The sequence below is a fragment of the Syngnathus acus genome, chromosome 15 (genome assembly GCF_901709675.1).
Source record: "Syngnathus acus chromosome 15, fSynAcu1.2, whole genome shotgun sequence".
Lineage (NCBI taxonomy): Eukaryota > Metazoa > Chordata > Actinopteri > Syngnathiformes > Syngnathidae > Syngnathus > Syngnathus acus.
This window is the reverse complement of record NC_051100.1, coordinates 3843430-3863323: the sequence shown is the minus strand read 5'-3', so window position 1 is coordinate 3863323 and position 19894 is coordinate 3843430. Positions and strand designations below refer to the sequence as shown.

The window sequence follows — 19894 nt, the reverse complement described above, 5'->3', positions numbered from 1 at the left end:
TTTGTATCTAATTTGTTTTCCATTTAAGTCATGATTAGAGTGCTCAGTGCAGTGGCACCTGGTACATTTCATGTCAGACGATTCTTGTTTTGAACTAGTAGAACCGTGTTCAGAATATCAAACACTTCTAACCGTGCAAAGCAAGCAAAAACGACTCATAAATGCAGACCATTGAAGTGCAACACGTTATCTGCGCGTGCGTGTGCTGTTTAAAGAAGCGCAAATATTTGTTTACGGTTTTTCTTTTTTTTTGCAGGGCGAATGAGGAAGAGGAGGGAGGGAGGGAGGAGGAGGAGAGTGGACGAGTGCGTGGCCGCGAGTCCACGAAGAACTGCTGTCATTGGTTTTCTCAATGAGACATCAGCGCCCTCCCTCCCCAAGAAAAGAAGAGAAGGCGAGCGAAGAGAGGCTTCGGCGGGCTAACGTCGCTCCATCCGACTGCTTAACGCCACGCTTTGCTCGGCTCATCCCAACAAGTGGAGGTGAGCCGGGGGTGGGGGCGAGGAACCGGGGACGTTCTTTTTCCCTTCCCTGGGAGTCGACTTTTTATTTTGGGGCTGTAGGGGGGGTGGGAAACTTGGAACCGCCGCCAGCATGAGCGACCTGGACGAGGACTTTGCCAAGATCCTTCTGCTCAAGGAGGAGAGGATCCGCGAGCTGGAGAGGCGTCTGCTGGACCGCGAGGACGAGGTGCAAGAGCTCAAGAGGAAGCTGCACAAGTGCCAGTCGGTGCTGCCCAGCGCGCAACTTCTGGGCCCGAGGACCCGGCGCGCGCAGGGCATCTCGGCCGAGCCCCAGACCCACCAGGACGTGTCCAGGCACACCTTCCGCAAATACGCCAAAACCGACTGGTAAGCATTCCTTTAACTTTTTCATGAATGGGGTGAATGGGTTGCTGAGGCGGATGACGCAGCCCCTGTAAAAGCTCTCCTAATTGATCAGATCCATCACGCGCGGTCCCCTGGGGGGCGTCCGGAGGAAGTGTGATGCATTATTGGCTTTTAGTAGCCGAAGTGCATGTCTGAGGATATTTAATACTCCATTAGAAGACGACACGGTGCACCGTGCCCGGACCATAAGCTTCCTTCCTGCCGCTTGAGCATTTATTCCATCTTCCTCATATCCATCTACTAATACGAACTACAAGAACAAATGTGTCATACTAGTGATATATATATATATATTTGAACTTTTAATGCCACTTTTGACCTCCTATTATAACAGCTATATATATATATTTATGTGATATCCTTCCAATTTTAAATCCATGTACTAGTACACGCTTTGTCGTGACTAGTAAGACAGTTCAGCACACTAGTAGAGTAACTCTTACTAGTACCTCATTTCATCTCGTCGTCCCGCTTTTGGTCTTCACTAATACGACTGTGGAAAGCCATTTAAGTTTATCAATATCTTTGATCCAGCTAGTATATGCTCATTCTTCTCCGCTTCCGAGAAGAATGATTTTTTTTTTTCCCCTAACAGTACCAGTGTCACTTTTTGGCCTACTAGAAGGTCCGAGCATCAGGGTGGTTCTCACTAGTAAGACAGTTCTGAATGGTCTTACTAGTGAGAATATAGAGAGTACACGAATCTTAAACTGGACATGAAGGATATGGCATAAGTGCTCAGACAGCATTCCATACTGGCCAGACCACCCCGCCCTCCTTTCATGTCGCCTTACGGCTTGTTTGCCCCCCCATGGGTGACTTGACTTGTCACTTATCAGCTACTAAGCATCAGAAATGGGCTTTAAATAGACCAAGTGCAGGATTTGCAGCCCATTAAATGTTTGGACAAATGTTGAGGTAAATCGCCCCAATCCAATCCAGTGTGATATTGTGAATTCCAACTGCCGCTTTAGAAATTAGTTTTTAAAATCAGTTTATTAAAAAAAAAATGGATAAAAGTACGTTTTGAAAATTGCCCATTTTAGGGGGGGGGGGTATTGAAAGAAGTTAAAATGTAAAAATATACAAAACACCCAAATCATTTGAGGAAAGTTAGTGAAGTCGTTTTAGTATAATTATGCACACAAACAAAAACAAACAAACATTAACATAAAGAGAATTGTCTAAAACCACATAGGCTTGAGAAAGTCCGCTAGCTTAATGCTAACGCAAGGTGCAAAAAGCCATAGACGGGATAACAAAATTAGCATCAATGTTGCAGTAATTCTAAACCTTTAAACAACTTCTATTTTGACTCAAGCCATAACAGCACATGTGGACAATGCATACTAAACACAGACATAGAGTATATTCTTTATCGTCTGCAAAGAATGACTGGGCTTAGTTGCTACGTCTTTCTTTCGTCATTAAATCTATGTCTCTGTATGTCTCTACTGCCCCCTGGTGGTCAAGGCACACAAACTGGTAGGAGGAGCACAATGCCCATTGAATGAAACTAATTACATGTTACAATTTTTTGGTGGGCTGCAGATTAAGCCCATATATTCAATGAATACCTCAATGAAAAATGAGCATTGTTATCTTTATCAAGGCAGGTGTCCCTAATATTGCGACTGAGCAAAAGCCCGCCTGCTAACTGGCAGACAGTGAGGCTCCAACGTGTCAGATGAATGAATTTCAATCGAGACAAAAGGACGCACGGGGCAGCTCCTCATTTGCAAACTTTAATTGACGCTTGGACTCTCTGAACTCCCTGAAGGCTTGTGCAAAAATAAGAACATGCTGCATCCAAACCAGGAGCAAATGTTTTTGCGAGGCTCAAAAACATGACATGACGTGTAATCCTATGTCCATATGCCGTGAAGCAGAAACAAGCACCGATGACGTAACATGTTTTCTCACTGCTGGCACCTGTGTCATATACATGTCTGACATTATGCGACCCACCCTCATTCAAAAGCCCCCCCGAGCCACGCTTCCCTGATTTCAGCCTCGGAGCGGGCCGTGGCACCAGCCGTCATCGGATTACTGCGCGGTGGAGCGACGGATCCTGTTTCTATTGATCTGCATAGGAAAAGGGCTGAGCCTGGATGGTTAGGGAGGTGAAATTGAAAGCCCAGAGGTGCTTTGAAGGACAGTGAGTGGGCTTTTTTCATCATGGCCGGGATGTGTGTGTGTGTGTGTGTGTGCAGAGGGTAGTGGGGTCACAGTTTGAGTCCATGGGCACCTGCTGACTTCAACTTGGTTTAATCGTTTTCTTGCAATGTCGAGCTCCCTTTCAAAGGAACTAGTGTTGTGGTTCATGTAGTCATCATAAGTTGTGTGTGTGGTTGTGTGCGTATGTGTGTGTTTAAATGGTTTCGAAGGAGAGAAAGTTTCCACACTTGTGTTGCAAATGAATTCATACTCAAGGAAAATTGTGCATTCCAGTTGCTCTTGTGCAAATGAGGTCTTTTTTTTCTTCTTCTCCTTCTCATTTTCGCTCGGATCAAATCCCTCCCGCTTTTTTTTTTTTGCATCTTTTGTGTTTGCTCACACAACCTACTTCCCAAATTGTCCTCCTAAGCCATCACGTGGTGTTTGCATGCCATCTCCTTTTGTTGACGCTGGGCTGAGCCTCCACTTTTTTTTTTTTTTTAAATCCTTTAATCCAACACTAGAGGGCAGCTGTGCTCTTCATTTAGCCCCGTCTTAATAGATCACCTTGTTTTCGGACACGTTTCGCCCCGCTTTTCCTTTTAGCAACCAAAACAAACCAACAGTTTATCCTCCTGGCTGGCATCTTGTCTCCCATTCTCGCCTGTGTAATTGCGTTTTTTTATTTTAAAGCCCTCCAAGTCTCCATCTCGTCTGATTGGCCTTGACAGTTTATTCCTTTCCTAAATTTGCACAGGAGATGACTTTGGAGATGCGCACATGAGGCTCAAGATGAGACCAGGGCACGTTTTTCCGCTGCCTCTGAGCATTGTTGTTGTTTTGAATTGAACATTAATTGGGCCTATACATTGGGACAAGTAACTGTTTAAAAAAAAAAAAACTTTCTAGTAAAAATAAAACATTTTCGACAAGTGCTTTGGGGATTTTGATGTGAGACCAAAGTTGACCTTTTTTTGCCACGATTCCTTGACCAGTCAAAATAATTAAATTTCAGGCTTCTGCTTGAAAACAAAAATGGAGCTCTGACGTTGACATTGAAATCATCACTGCACTTATTCACCAAGACAAGCCAGTGCTGCACCGCCGCTCAGGTTCCTGTAGGCGCCCTTCTCTTCATGCGGCTTTCATGTGGTCTGCCTGACGTGCGCCGAGGCGGAGGAGGAGGGCGAGAAAGCGAGGGAGAGAGAGAGAGAGACAGAGAGAAAGAGACGGAGCAAACTTTGCGCGGTTGGGACCAAGCCCAGCATGTCAGCCACGGGAACCAGCGCGCCGAGCACCGCGTAAACGGACTTGGAGGGGTGTTTAAAAAAAAAAAAGACAAAAAAGGGACGAGAGGCGCAAGCTGTTGATGCCGGATAAAGTTTGCGCGCGGCGTGGCAGTGCAGAGGAGCGAGGACACCCACGCGAGTGGAAACTTGACGCAGACATGGGCACGCTGCGCGATCTGCAGTACGCGCTCCAGGAGAAGATCGAGGAGCTGCGCCAGCGCGACGCACTCATCGACGAGCTGGAGCTGGAGCTCGACCAGAAGGACGAGCTGATCCAAAGGCTGCAGAACGAACTGGATAAGTACCGCTCCGTCATTAAACCTGCCACGCAGCAGGTCCACAAGCAAAGCGAGCTGCACTCGGAGCAACAGCGCACCAAGAGGCAGGCCATCTCGGCCGAGCCCACCGCCTTCGACATCCACGATCTCAGCCACGTCACGCTGCCTTTCTACCCCAAAAGCCCACAGTAGGTGCCCCCCCACGCCCACCCTCGCCCCACACCACCCCGCTACCTGTTGTCTGACTTTGCGCTCGAACGTGCTTGGTGCGTCGCGGTGCGTAATGCTGCGGAAGGCGCAGCAGGTGGAGCACCTGTAGGACAAGCATGGTGTTCAAAAATCTTTTATTCCAAAGATTTGAATTTAGAGTAACCGTGTTACCTAACAATTTTATTCCACCTCACCTCTTACCTCATTATAATAAATACCCTCTTATTCGTTTTAGGCTGTCATAAAGTAATTAAGGCACATTTCATTGTTGGATGATTGCTTCGTTTGAATAGTTGATGGCTTGCTGAATTAGTTAATTGAGTGCGGCGGTTGTGATGGAATGTCTCCATCCATATATTTTTTTTATATTCCGCTCATATTATTCAGGTGTAAAAGGCACTTTAGGCGAAAGGTTGCCAGTCAAGCCAAGGCACATTGAGAAAGACTGACAGCCACTCTCACATTATCAGTGTCACCGAGGGGGAAGTAAACACGTGCTCCAAAGTCAGATAAAAGTACTGAAGAAAATTAATATTTCTAACTACTGAAAAGGTTGGCAAATAAAAACATGTGCTAAAAAAAAAAGGAAAAAAATCCCTCAAAACAACCCATATATGATGTTTTTTCCTAAAAAAAAAGAAGAAAAATGAATGTTCCACTTTTATAAGAAGACAAAGCGCACTTGTTGCATTTTCCTAGAAAGAAGACAAGCTTTGGCTCTTATACTTTGATAAAAAGAGGATAAACCAGAAATGTGGTCCTTTTCTGAAAAAAGACAAACCACGGATGTTTTTCTTTTCTAAAAAGTTGACAAAAACGTGTTGCACTTTCCTAAAAAAAAAAAAAAGAATTTCTTTCTATTTGTCAGTCTCCATCATGTATGACGTTGGTGTAAGAACACGGTCCAGCAGGCAAGTTCAAGGGTCATCAAGACAAAATCGAAGCAGGGATCTGACGATGACAGGTCACATCATTGACCACTCTTGTATGCCCAACACGTCTCGTTTGCTAGCACCGGAAGGTTAAAGTTGAAAAAGTGGACAAAGGCAGTCTGATTCAGCGCGGGAGAATTTTCCACACGTTTTCTTTGGGGATGGGCTCAAGTGTGCCAAAGTGAGCGCGTTTAAACAAACTGCCAGGACGTTGACGAAGAGTCCTCGCAGCCCACGTGAGTGTTTACGTTAAGATTTGACTAGCTATCCTCCTTTAAGACTCCTTCTTTTATGCTAACTCAAAAGATTTTAGTTGTATTTGTGTTGATATATTAGTTGGTTGATTAGTTGCATGCTAGCTTGCTAATAATTGCGTGTTAGCAATTGATGGTTTAGCTAGCTGTGTGTTTGAGTTGCTTGCTGGTCCAAGTGTTGATTAAAATTGTCTCAAGGCTTTCTATTTAAAGAAGCGGATTAAAACAAGAAGTCTATGTGTTTATTATAGATATATATTTTCAATAGACAGCACGGGAGAGCTGACGCAACCGCTCTTCGCTCTTAACCCAGCTAGCGCATTGATAGCACGACGGTCGCTAAGAGACACAGAATCAGAATCCTTACAGGGTTTGGAAAATATATAAATAGATATATTTTGCAAGTGATTACAAATTTAAAATAGATATGCCAGGCTCGCTAAAATGGAAAGGTATTATCTCTTGTCAGTCAGGTATTTTTATTGATTCATTCATTCGTTCGTTCGTTCTTTACTGCAGCTCATAGGGAAAAAAAACAAATTACAAAGCATCTGACCGACACTTCAGCACAGAGATGGGAAGAGCACATAGACACTAAGAAGACAGACCAGGCAAAAAAAAAAAAAAAAAAAGCAAAGTTAGCTCTAAGAACGTCATTAAAAGTGAAGTTGCTTATTGTGTGGAGCAGCTAAAAGGTCACCACCGAGTCTGCGTTGGAACCGGTTCCCCCTTTCGTTTATCTTTATGTGCTTCATCTGGCTTTAAACTTTCATAAATAAATGCAAGAGTCTGGACGCGGGCTTAGGATGTGAGATAAGAACAACTCACTCGCATGAAAATTTCATTACAATAATCATTTGTGCACTAAACCTTTTATCGTGTGTGCCTTTACCATTAAGACTCGCTCACTGGGGCTTTTAATGGCGTCCTGATGGCATATTTCTCATCATCATCATCATAGCACAGATAAATGATTTTTCATCTCTACTTAATTCTAACTTGTTTTGCGGGGAAAATCTGCACTCTGGGCTCTTTGCAAAAGTCGACATTGAGGAGCTTCTCTTGGTAGCTAGCTCTTAAAGGCAAGGAACCATATTTGGTAACTTTAGTGGAAAATGATCGTAGAAGGCAGTAGAAGCAAGAGGTTTTTCACTACTAAATAATAAATGAATAAATAACATATATAATATATATATATTTTTAATTTAAGACCAAATATATAGTGATTAAAAATAGTAAAATTCAACTTTTTGGCATTTTCTGCTTCAATTTAATGGACATTGTGCTGCTCATTCAGATGTGTGCGCCTTGGCCATAGTAAATGCAGACATAGCTGCAGATGGACGGCTTGGAGGGGTTTGTTTTTTTCCATAAATATGCTTTTAGTCCCAAAGTGGTATTCAATTTTTCTCGACCCATGTTTTTTCTCTCCAGAGTGTTATTTTCATAAAAACCACAGCCATTGTTGACGTCCTTTGATAATTCCTGTTGCATTTGGCTAAGTGTTCCTGTTTTCCTTTCATTTGGTTCACACCCACTCCATCTTTGTTACAAGAGAGATCTCCAAAATGCAAGCGTCCTCTCCCTTAGAGTGGCGCTTTCTTCTTCGGAGCCACCCCCACTTTTAATAAAATAGCATAGTTTGCCCTTTTAAGGAAAGCCCCACTTGCTCGGCCCTAAACATTGCCATGCAGTCTGATATATTCGCCCTCACGAAAAAGAGGGAAGGCTTTTTTTTATTTTTATTGCCGTCTGCTCAGTGTCACCCCAAGAGGCAAAACATATAAACATGAAGAGGCGACAAACCTCTTGAGTCTAATAAGGTTAATGAGGCCCATTTGCAAAAAATAATAGATTTCCAATGTTTTGCCACTTGGTCTTTCCCTTTTCGCCTGACATGTTCCCTTTAATAAGCTCGTCAGCGTCAAATCCTTTAAACGAGTCCCTGTGCCCCGCTGAGAGAGAAAAAAAGGACACTGTAAAACAAAAATAGAAGCGACACCCGCATCTGCGCAAATCTCTGAGCTTCGGTATCACTCTCAGGAGTCTTAAACGCCTACCGCAAAGGTATTAGTGAGCATTTAGTGAGTGGGTGGGTGAAGGTGCCAAAAGCTTTGCAGGTGACAATGTGCCAAACATAATAGATTGACACATCTCGCCTCCGTTTGCCTCGCAAACATGACGCGGCGAGAACGCACTTGAGATAAGCTCAAGTGAAATGAAATGAGATTACATGAGATGGAACAGAGTTAGAGCCAATGAGACAGAGAATGAGACAAGATCATCTAACAAAGGGTGAAATGAAATCAGATAAGATACGGGCAGAAGATACTGAACCAGGTGAGTTGCGGAAAGACTAAAAAGGTCAGATGAAATCAAAGATAACTTCTGTAACACTGGAAGATCCGAGCCCTGAAAGTTTCGTCAATAACACGAACTATGTCGGAGTTGCTGAGCTTCAATTGGGTCACAAGTAGTGCTTTGCTGCCATCTTGTGGCATTTTGGTGCCAAGAAATGATATTGGAGTGAGTTGAGGAGCTCTATTTAGACAAAAGTAGTGCTTTGGGCTCCTTCTAATTGGGGATTTTTGATCCCACCTTTTCCCAGACCAATACCAGTATGAGTACACGACTCTTTAATAGTCGACGATACTGATACCAAGTACCGATACCACTAGACAGATACGTAAAATTTCCCCGCAAAAAAAAAACAATGACAACTAATTTACGATTGAGCATATTCATTTGGCAGATTGATACCAAGAAATGATATTGAACAGCTTCATTTAAACCAACATTTTTATTCCACATTCATTTGCTAAAGTTTAAATCAAGGCAACTTGTTTACAAGTTCTAATACTTTCTCAGGGCTTTTTGAAATTGGTATTGTGAGAAGGTTTATGACAGAGCGCTACAGGCATTTTATTTATTTTCTTTTTTTCGGGCCAAGAAAAACACATATCCATTTCTGCTGTTGTATTTAGGCGCCTCTGGTGATCCGCGTCCGCAATGCTCAGAGAAATTTTGCAGCTCCAAAGGCCAATGAGCACAAAGCAAGTCGGAGGCAGGTCATGAATAAATGTATAAAACGGGTGCTTCTTCTCAGAGGCGGACTACTATATTTTTTTTTTTGTCGTCGAATGAACCTCGATGCATATCATTAACCCGGTGGGTCCTGCAAAAACAAAGCCGACACGCTCTGTGGAATGAGCGCCTGTGATGACTACTCAGGATGTGGTCAAACTTCTTCTCTTGTTGTCTGGCAAAGATCAAGAGGCTCACGCGTCGCGCTCAAATGAGTCGACGGCATCGAGCGATCGCATTGTGCGCCCGGCTGTATCTTGACAACGCCGCATTCGACTTAAGTAGAATTAATTGTGACGCGCTTGCAGCATGCTCTCGTTTCTTAGATGCGTCAAGGCCAATTTGGCCTTCAGACTTGCTACCTTGAATGGGAGCAATTAGCTCCAGTTCAATATGTTGCCGTTGAGTGATTTAAAATAAAAAAAAACAAAAAAACAAAACCTGTATGCTGCATTCAGGAGCCATGCAAGCGAATCGCCTGGAGGATGCTGTTTAGCTTAATGCTAACAAGCAATGTCTAACAAATAGCATCGGTAGCACGGTGTTACAAGTCTTTCAGCAACAGGTATCTGAACACAAACGGTGGAGCAACATTTATACACTGACAATGTCAGAAAACACACAGGCGTATTTTATCTTTTATTTTTTTTCATTCCATGACTCTTATTAGCGTCGGCCGCTATTTGAGGAACTACAACATGTTTCTGTTGGAAGAAATCTTTTGCTGGTGGACACCCACCGTCGACATTTGCACCGGTCGACTCTTGCACTTGATTTGATCCCTTCATGTACCGCCCATGGCATTTCTAAGTCCGATCAAGTAACGTCACCTTTTGTCTTCCAAGGTCTAAGGATCTTATCAAAGAGGCCATCCTGGACAACGACTTCATGAAGAACCTGGAACTGTCGCAGATCCAAGAGATTGTAGACTGCATGTACCCGGTGGAGTATGGAAAGGACAGTTGCATCATCAAGGAGGGCGACGTGGGCTCGCTGGTGTACGTCATGGAAGGTACGACAAGTGCATGAAAATTCGTGTTTTTTTTGTTTTGTTTTTTTTATAAATAATAACGTGAGTGACTGTTGCACTGTCTTGTTTGGATCTATGAAAAGTAATTTTTGCCACAGTCAAATATGATCAAGTGCCCCAATAAATTCTTTTCCGAATCACCGTCGAGATGAGCACAAAAAATATACTGCGGCAATATCTGTGTATAATAATTCATGATGGAATCTATATATAAATCTTTATACATATATCTCTATAGATATACAGCGGATAGATCATCATTCAGAGACATCCGATAAGCCGAACCTTTACTTGCTCCAATTTGACCCGGTTATCGGTACATATTTTGACCGGTTTAGCGGCTTTATACGCTGACGTGAAAGATTTTCCTGGTCTTTGCTCACAAGTGTGAAGAATGTGTGCGGGAAGCCATCAGATGGCTTCTTGTGAAATGATGTTAAGCACAAAGGTCAATGACGTACTTTGGAGAATGCCGATATTGATCTTTTCATCCCTCCCGCATTTCCCGGAGGTTCGATTTGTCCTGGTGCTGTTTTGAGCAGATCTATTGGAATTTGTTTTTTTGTTTTTTTAAATATAAAACTACGTTCCTTGCTTTATTTTCCACATGCCTGTCAGGCAGGTACATTGAATGAGCAGACAACGAGTTTTACGATGACAGCAGGAATGTTAAATGCTGTTTTTGTGAGTCATTGGGGTGAGTTCCGAAACATGACTTGAAAACAGGATTACATTTGAGATATGAATCAGTCCCATCAGATAAAATTAGAACATTTCTATTTGCCTCACTCTTTTAGCCTTCAGGTGATAGCAGAGCAGCTCAATATGGTTACATGTTTCATTTGCGAAAGTTTTATTTGTCAATGCGGTGCAGCGTTTGGCCTCCAACTCCGACTTTTTGTTTTTCTGCTCCGTTTTCGCTCTGACTGAGTGATTCCGTTGAGGACACCAAGGGCGTTTCTCACTGATTTTGACCCATTCCAAAAATTAATGTTCCTTACAAATGGGGATCCAATTTAAAAGTAATAAACAGACATTCCAACGGTGTGACGTTTCGCCAAGAAGCGTTGTGACAAATAGCCTGCCCAACACAAATTGCCTTCCTTTTTGTCCTTCGTTTGTAAAAAAAAAAAAAAAAAAAGTTCCTTTAAACGCGCTATTTCGATTTTTATCCTGCCGCAGGTAGATTTGGAAAGTCACTGATTGACTTCATGGATCCCTTGTGTGTACTTTGTCATCACAACACAAGAATGACATCATTGGCTTATCAGCAACACGCAGACGAGGATGGCAGCCATCGAACGTGTCATCACGCAGATAAAATGCAAAAAAGCACTCACCGCTGATGAGGCGCTCCAAGCAAATCAGGGATTATATCTCGGACTAAAGTAACAAACGCATTTGCTTATGGCGAGCTTTGTAATGGCTGAAACAATGCGCTTGGAGAGGTTGAGCTGGAAACAAAATCTGGTGTCTATTGAGTTCTTTTTTTTTTTTGTTCCTGTAATGAGTGTTGATTGCGGCGACCGGAAGATAAACGTCCTGGAGGTTGTTTTTGTCATTTTTGGGGTCTCCGCTGGGCCAAAGTTGTCACACGAGATGTGATGAATAGCAACACACTCACAATGATGAGAAAAAAAAAGACACATCTGCACGAGACTTAATTGTGGAGGGACTTTGTGAATTCAAGCGTATTGGAAATATGTCAACATGGCTGCCATATTGCTTTTTTTGTTGGAGCCTTTGGGTGAGTTTATGTAAATTTACAGTTTTCAATTGCTTATCTTTTAAGTTTATTCACTTTTATTTTATTAATTTGTTTATATATATATATATATATATATATATATATATATATATATACACATATATTTATATATGTATAGAACATACATAAATGACTTTATTATTATTTTTTTTTTTTACACCTGTACACCTGTCCCAGGCTTCTGCTTCATTTGCATAAAAATCGTCAAACCACAGGCTACACGCGCTTTTGTTAAAAGGTCCATTCTGTAGCTGCGTGACTTTTCGTTCCACAGCGACTGCTCGGTCGTCCGTCGCACAATGTCAAACCCGGTCAGCTCGGTGTCGTACATCATTGTCGAAACAAATGAAGTGTCGCTCGCTCGCCTCGATGATCGTTAGTGTTTTGCTATGGGGCGGTGAGAGGATGTCTGTCAAACGTGGTGTCGTCTGGCAAATGTGGACAAATTGTGTTTGTCAAGTGGGTAGTATCGTTTCATGAGGCTATACGGGGATTTCATATGAAAAAAAATATACCTGCGGTCTGGCCAGAATTTTTTGTTTACAGTGTAGCAATTTTTGCCTAGCCATTTTTTTGCCAGAGAAAGATGAGTGTTTTTTTTATCAATAAATATATTTCAGTTGGGAAATTAAATGTTTAGAAGTTGGCCGTGTGCCTGGAGTGTTCTCGTTCTATTTCAAGACATTTTTGGAGGCGCATCCTGATGAAAAGTAGAAGTCTCGTTATACCCGTAGCGGCTAACCTTTTGTTGAATTTCCAACTAAATTCTCCCGAGAAAAGGTTGCGTCTTCTCCGTCACAGGCTCCCCCGTTCGCCCCCGGTAGCTAACATGAATCATCATTGTGAGACATCAGACGAGCCAGAGGGGACGCCGGCTCACCGCTTTGATGAGGCGCGCCATAATGAACTTTTGTTGTATTATTATTATTATTTTTTTGCCCACACGGATCCTGAAAGACAAACGCGTTTCTATGGAGACGAGGGCCATAAACAGCCGGGACAGGTGGCTAATGACGATAAGTAATAGAGTACTGTATTGACAACAAAACAGCCGCCCGCTTCTCGTCAAACGCCATCAAATGCAAGTACGTATCTAAATGGACCCAAAAGCTAAATTACACCGATACTTGCGTACTATGTTGCGGCTGACGGAGCGAACAGTGAATCGGCCGACTTTAATCCAGAGTACTGGGAGAGGAGATTTAGGGATTTGTTTGGATGGCAGAAAAACAGTGCCAAACTGGGCTCGAGCTAAACATTTGCAAAATGAACACGATGGGTTCAATTGCAGCAGCTGGGGGATTTTTTTTTTTTTTTTTGAAAATGACTCTCAGAGGAAAAAAAAGGGCTGCCTAATGAGCGCAAGTTGAAAGTGAGTAAAGGCACAAATTGTAAACACAGACACGTTTGGATAAATCGCTATTAGAACGAGTTACTGTTGTGAAAATTGTTGACGGCAGTTTAAATTGTCTCTGTCAAAAAAAATGAAATGATTTTCTTTTTCTTGTAAAAGTTCAGATATTGTTTCAGTTTACGGACACCATAGTTTTGATGCTATTTGAACTCAGTTGCGAACCAAAACAGCAGCACCAAAGTAGGTATTTCGGATGAGGTATGACTATTGTGAACGATCTTAAAATTCCAAATGATGTCATCCCTCCACAATGAACTTCCCGTGTGAAATTTGCAAGTTCCAAAAACTCCAGAATACTTCACTTTAGACAAGCGCTGTAGAAAGCCGATAAACGAAAGAACCGTCACAATTCGAGGTGATTAACATCTCTTCGACCAAGTTAATCCTTTTGTCCCCCATCAGCACAAAGAACTGATATACAACTTGTTTCACTCTTTGCGACTTGCCCTTAAAAAAGTTTCCAAGCCAAAGAGAGAATTATTTGGATTTATGGAGCAAATACATTCCATGCACAAAGGTGTCTGCACTCATGCTGTCAATACTGAATGATGCATGTCTGGCTCGCCCTGGTGCACGTTTTACGAGCTAGCTATCGAGAGGGGGGTACGTTGACAGTTTCTATGCCGGGCTTCCATATTTAAATGATGCTCTGAGAATTTTTTTCTTCAGCTCCTCATCTGTGTTTACCTGCTCAGCACTTGTAGGAAGAGCCGAATTTAATGGCTCTTGATACGGCGACACTCAAGCAGCTGGCCCGCCTTTATGATACGCATCTTTCATTATGTTCAAACAACATCTGGGAACTGAAAAAACTCCGCCGATACATCTCATCCGTTATAGTTTGTCGCTGGATCATTTCTTTTGGCTTCCTCACCGCATCTTATCGCATCTGTCACCTTGCACTGGAAAGCAGTAGTGGGAATTTATCCGGGATGCCTTTAATGACTCCCAATCGTAATTTAAAGCGGTGACGGTTTTGATCCTGTTGTGGTTTTGCTAACTCTTGAGATCGTTTTGTTTGTTCAAGTCTTAAATTTGACTTCATCTTGAAACGGTCACCGGTGGACTTGAGTCGGGTGCTCCGTAATCTGCTCCAAACCTTCTCGACGCAATCAGGGGACTCGCGAGAGTGTAACTGATTGTCACGCGTGCGAAAAGGACACCGTTTGTGAAGCTAATTAGGAGGAGCACCTTTGGTGAGCACGACTACCGCCACTCTGGCGTTATTATCGCTCCGTCCACGTGCCGATGATAAGGATCCCCCTTCCGAATCGTCATCTCTTGGCGTGCTGATAAGCGGTATGAAAATAGCAAATGCTTGTGATTGCAGAAAGACTCAAGTTGCAGCACTGTCAGGGTTGCCTGGCAATTTAAGCGAAGAAGACCTTAAAAGTGTTGTCAGTGTTGCCACATTTCTTCTCAAAGCCAAGTAAGACTGACACACTTTGCTTTGACGGCCTCAGGGGGAACGCCGCTTCAACTACTCAGGATTAAAATGGAAAATCCATCGTGATGTCGTGTCCTGATGTTATTTGACACGTCATTTTTGTCAAGTTCATCGCAGTTATAAAAGGCTTATCGGGATTCCATTGTGGAAAAGGGAGGTCTGGAATTGGAATTAAAAACTTACCTGGTTAATAAAAACAAATCCATTCAGACTGCTGTGCATGTCCGTTTCGATTGCCGCTAGCAGCGGCGGCACTTTCTGGCAAAGGAAAAAAGGCCGAGTGTAATTAAATCAAAAGTTTATTTAATAAAGCCCACTCAGAATTATACTTCACTTCCAACTCTGCGTGAAGTGAACTGACTGCGTTTTGCGTCGCCGCTTGAAAAATTCATGCACTTTAGCAGCGCTGTTTGAAAACACGGCACACCACCCAACAAAACTGAATTAGTTGAACACAAAGCTGTTACAGTTAAGGCTGTCAATATCAAATATTTTTGGAATCGATTATCCTAGCCATCGATTAATCAAATAATTGGATTTAAAAAATTGCATTAAATCGTATTTAATAAAAAAAAGCCCCATTTATTATTTACTAATCAATTGTTTATTAAAAATAAACTAGCTGACAATTAAAATTTTACGAGAAACTGATTCGATTACTTGCTCGGTCGTTACTTTCCCAAGTAAAAACAGATGTTTGCAAATGTGTTGTTTTGATCAAACACAAACGGAAAATTAGTCAGCTTTTTTAAATTTCAGCCAATATTTACTGTTGAGAGTCTGATTTGATGGAGTGCAATCCAACAAGACCGTTCTATTGAGCTTGGACGCAGTGTAACGCAATCTGTTAAGAATTTTAAACGTCTGCTTTTTTTGTGCAATGAAGGGGCTGCTTTCCATATTTCCATATTTTCATTCTAAGAAATGTCTTTATGGAGCTCACTAAAATTTAATGCCACAAGTCTTGAATGAATCATTGGGCTTTTAATTCAGTCATTGAAACAATATTTTTCACACAAGTAGTAGTTAAAGAGTAGTAATAGTTAAAGGCTAATATTTGAATGCTAAGCTAGCAGGCCGAAATTGGACGTCAAGAAGTTGCTTTTTCATTCTTGCCCCGTCACGTCCTTGTCACTTGACACCCACACAGACTCTCAAAGGTACTTTGTTTTTTAATTCCAACTTCTGAAACTCCGTGTGACAGACACATTTCCCTCCATTTCACTCCGCTTCGCATTCTCTCCCCGCGTTGACCTCAATCTGTCCTCTTGTCACTCGCGTCCTCCACTCACTCATCGCCTTGTCTTTCTTTTCGTCCTCCGTCCAGCCATCTCGGCTCATTGCCATCTTACTATCCTCCGTCTTTGTTTGTCCCTCATTTTCTCTCGACAGATAAAGGCCGAGGCTGCCTTTGTGTCAGGCGGGATGCCCATTTTTAGCTCCTGAGAGGCCGACGACTGCGCCGCCGTGAAAGACGTAATTAGTAATGATACACAAGCTCTGATACCTTTTGAGAGTTCCTCGACTTGAGGCACAATAAATGCGAAGTGAGCTTTGCTTTTTAGCATGCTTAAAAAAGACGTGTAATATATATATTTTCACAAATCTAAAGTTCCCAGATGTCCTCATAGAATATTTGTGAAATTTCTGGCAGTTGTTTGGAGGTAAGAGTTCTATTAGCCTAGCACTCTATATTAGCGCTAAGCTAGCAAAAATGTTTTTTTTAGCTATACAATGTCGAATTCTGTTTTGGGTGTGAATATTCGTTATCACGACGACTCGTCTCTCGTGGTTACTTGGAACTAGCTTGATCTTTTCCAGCGTAGCTGCCAAGTCATGGGCAAAGAACTCAGTGTGAGGACAGTATTATGCAAATGAGCGTCATTGTTGCGTTCAAATCAAAATTCAGAGCAGCTCGCTCGCAGACGCATTTTCAGAAATAGGCAGCTGACGAAAGATTCACCTGGTTGTTAAATTGTACATTTTATGGCTGGGCAGGCACTCCGGAGATCAACTATTTATGCAGAGGTAATTAAAAAGTTAATTTTCCATAATACGTCTCCTTTAGATAAATAATACGCTGTCCCTTCAGCTGAGCGCTGCCTTCAATTAAGACAAATGCTTACGCTTGTCGAGCTGCAAAACAAACGGAAAATACACTTGAAAGTTGATGAGAAAATGTTTGCTTGGAGGGATTTTCAATCTGGATAAGTCAAAGGAATCAAGAGTGACTGACATACTACTGTATTGCTTTCTTTTCAATTTCTCTCCCTTCACACTTCTTGTTGAGTTCAGTTCAAGATTTTCTGTTTGATTTCTTTTTTGAACTTGGATTACCTTCAGCAAGCACCATCAGACCCCGCTAAAGTGCAATATATATGTATTTCTATCCCGTTTTTGTGTGTGTGCGTGAGTTTTTAGGTGTCTGTGTTTATTCTACAGAAACATAACTGTAAGATTCAGAAATTAAACCCAGCCTTCTCGGCAATTCGTGGGGGTTAGCGACCGAGCCCAGCGGCAACTAGCAAAACTCCAAATTGACACCCCCTGTAAAAGGTTTATAATTGCCTGTCGATGCCACAAGATGGCAGCAAAGTGCTACCTTTTAAATGAATAAACCTGACTCAAAACTTTTCAATTGGTTTGGCTTAAAGAAGCTCCTCCCTCACGTCAACATAGTTCTTTGTTACCAATATGCCTCAAGATAGGGCCGGTAAATAATATTTGTTATTGTTTGCACTTAAATGATTAAAAAAACTGTAACAATGATTGTCTTTCGTCTTCTCTGCATAAGGAATTGCGCGTGGGGGGTGTTTAAAAGCGTAATAATGGCTTCTTCCACGAAGGTTTTCTGCACTTTTATTGAATTATTGAGGCTACTGACATCTTTTGTCTTCATCATTTGAGCTCATCTGACATGTGGCCAATACTTTGAGGAATCAAGTCGGCGTCAATACTTGAGTCCTGACACTTACGAGAGCCAACTGGCAGTCTGTGCCACTTGGCCTGCTTTCACCTTTTTGCATCATTCGTTGAAGCCGGGGATTTCTCAAAATGACTCCAATCCCATCAAAAATGGCCTCAGCCCACAATCTGCAGCCCCCCCTCTCTGTTTCCCTTTAAATAATACAGCTGAACACGTGTAGCATCACTACACTTCCCTTCATTAGCTTCACATCGCGGTGACAACGTGTCGGCAAGCTGATTGATTGTCGGGTCAGGAGTGCAAGCAACAACAGCAACAACAAAAAAATCCTGTCATATCCACCAAACGTAATTAGCGGTTAAGAGACGGCCGAGCGGGCACGTACTGTTACTTTCACGCCGACCGGACTCAATTAGACGACACCAGGATGCAGATGAATAGCGTGCCCAGCGTGCCGCTATCGCGGGCCTCTTTCATTTCCGCAGCCGGCTTTTTCATCGAGGCTAAGCAGCTGCGTCGGCCCGGATGCGAAGCTCCAGAATGACATTGAAGGAGCAGGCCGAGCAGTTCCCGCTTTTCACAGTCGCGTTTGCATCGTTCCGGGCTTCTTACGAGTGTCGCGAGGCGGGAGTTTGATAACGGAGCGTTTCCTGGACAAGGAAACGCTGAAGCTCATTTTTGTCCAATTTGGGTATTTAGTTCAAGGCCATTTAGCTTTACAGCTTCTCTCTTGCTTCAAAAGTTAGCTTTGACAAGAAAACGAGCGAATTAGGACGTGCATACTAATGAAACTAATTTCGGAGGACTGTAATGGCGCGCGTCAACTGCTAGCGCGGCGTAACAAAGCGCGGCGCTTTTGTTAGCATCACGAGACATTCAAACAGTTCTGGCTGTAACTCAGAAATATATTGTTGTAAGGTTTAAGGGACCACTTTACTCTTTTTTTTTTTTTTTAAATTAAAATTAATTTAACTTTTGGCTTTCACAGATCAATTTTAGTCGGGCCTTAATTATGACACCAAATGTAATGGTGTTCCTCAGATGTTTTTTGTTCTGTAGGACTTTTGCTCGTGTTGTACTTATTGTCGTCTCCCTCCATGTCTGCATCGTCCTCTTGCCGATATTCCCTCCACCTACATCAAGCGAGAAGCAACAACTAGCAGGATTCTTTTCATTTCCTCTCAGGAATTCATTAATATCACATAAGTCTCCACTTTAATGTTTTACCGTTTTTGTTCACTTTAGGCTTCGGTTTGTATCCAACCCATAATTCTCGATACATCGCTTCTTTCATCAGAGGGAATTACACTGTAAAATTTCAAGACGTGTCGTAAATTAGCCTCAAACGTTTCGCCTCCTTGATAAGAATATGATTTCGCTTGAGCCGGTATTGCTATAAATATCTTCGTGTCTGTAGGTTTGGTTTTAGAAGGATCTGATGGTTCTTTACGGTGTTGCTTCTTGGGTCTGTTTGCTGTTTCTTAAGGCAATCTGTTGCAACATCTTGTTGTCACGGCAACCCCGGACGATAGTTTATCAGTTGACTAGTATTAGCGTCAGTGTCTGTGCTGCTTTTACTGTTATTTGTTTTTACTATGTGGATTTATTCTTTGGCGATGGGGGAAAGTCATTTTCAGATTTTTTTTTTTTTTGCTGATATCAATCAACTCCTGTTTCCGTGCCGGTAGGTCAGCATCTATGTTACTCACCCTGCCACAGATTTGGTCCTTAGTTTTTGTAAAGCTTAAAAACAAAAAAATCCGTCATGTGATTATCTAGAATGGGGATACCCGCTCACTTTGTGAATAAACAGCAATTTCATCTTTCATCTATCAAAGAAAGCAGATGGAGATTTCCAGCCTCCGTTGAATAGCACCCGCGTCTGACCAAAAGAGATTGCAATGCTTGCCTTTTACCTCGTTTCAGCAAACTGTCACAAAGAAGGCGATTTAGTGTTTCTCTGAGCTCATGAGGTGCATTGTACGTCCTCGTATGTATAGGAGGCCAACGGCAATAGGCCACACCACCCACGGGCCCATTCATCAGCAGGACAAGAACAATGTTCCACTCGCTCAGGATAGCCTTGGCCAATCCACGTGGCGACGGAAGACCCAGCCGGATGACGTGTCACTACACTTCATTATCCTCGGTGGGATTTCAATTCCCCAGCATCCTGTTCCTTGATATTTATGACCTCCCCTCATAGCAAAACACT

The 19894-nt window shown here is 42.6% G+C and overlaps 1 protein-coding gene across 2 annotated transcripts in view; it reads left to right on the top strand.

The window, feature by feature from the left end:
* Positions 1–328: 328 nt before the first annotated feature.
* LOC119134565 (cGMP-dependent protein kinase 1) overlaps positions 329–19894 on the top strand; it is a 54115-nt gene continuing 34549 nt past the window's right edge. Inside the window, exons 1-2 of one of the 2 annotated variants that reach the window (XM_037271362.1) lie at positions 329–851; positions 9940–10106. In XM_037271362.1, coding sequence (XP_037127257.1) covers positions 595–851; positions 9940–10106 — 424 coding nt within the window. In that variant the 5' untranslated portion in view covers positions 329–594. Of the gene's footprint in view, positions 852–4254; positions 4803–9939; positions 10107–19894 lie in introns of those variants that run through there. The other variant, XM_037271361.1, reaches the window with a different exon arrangement.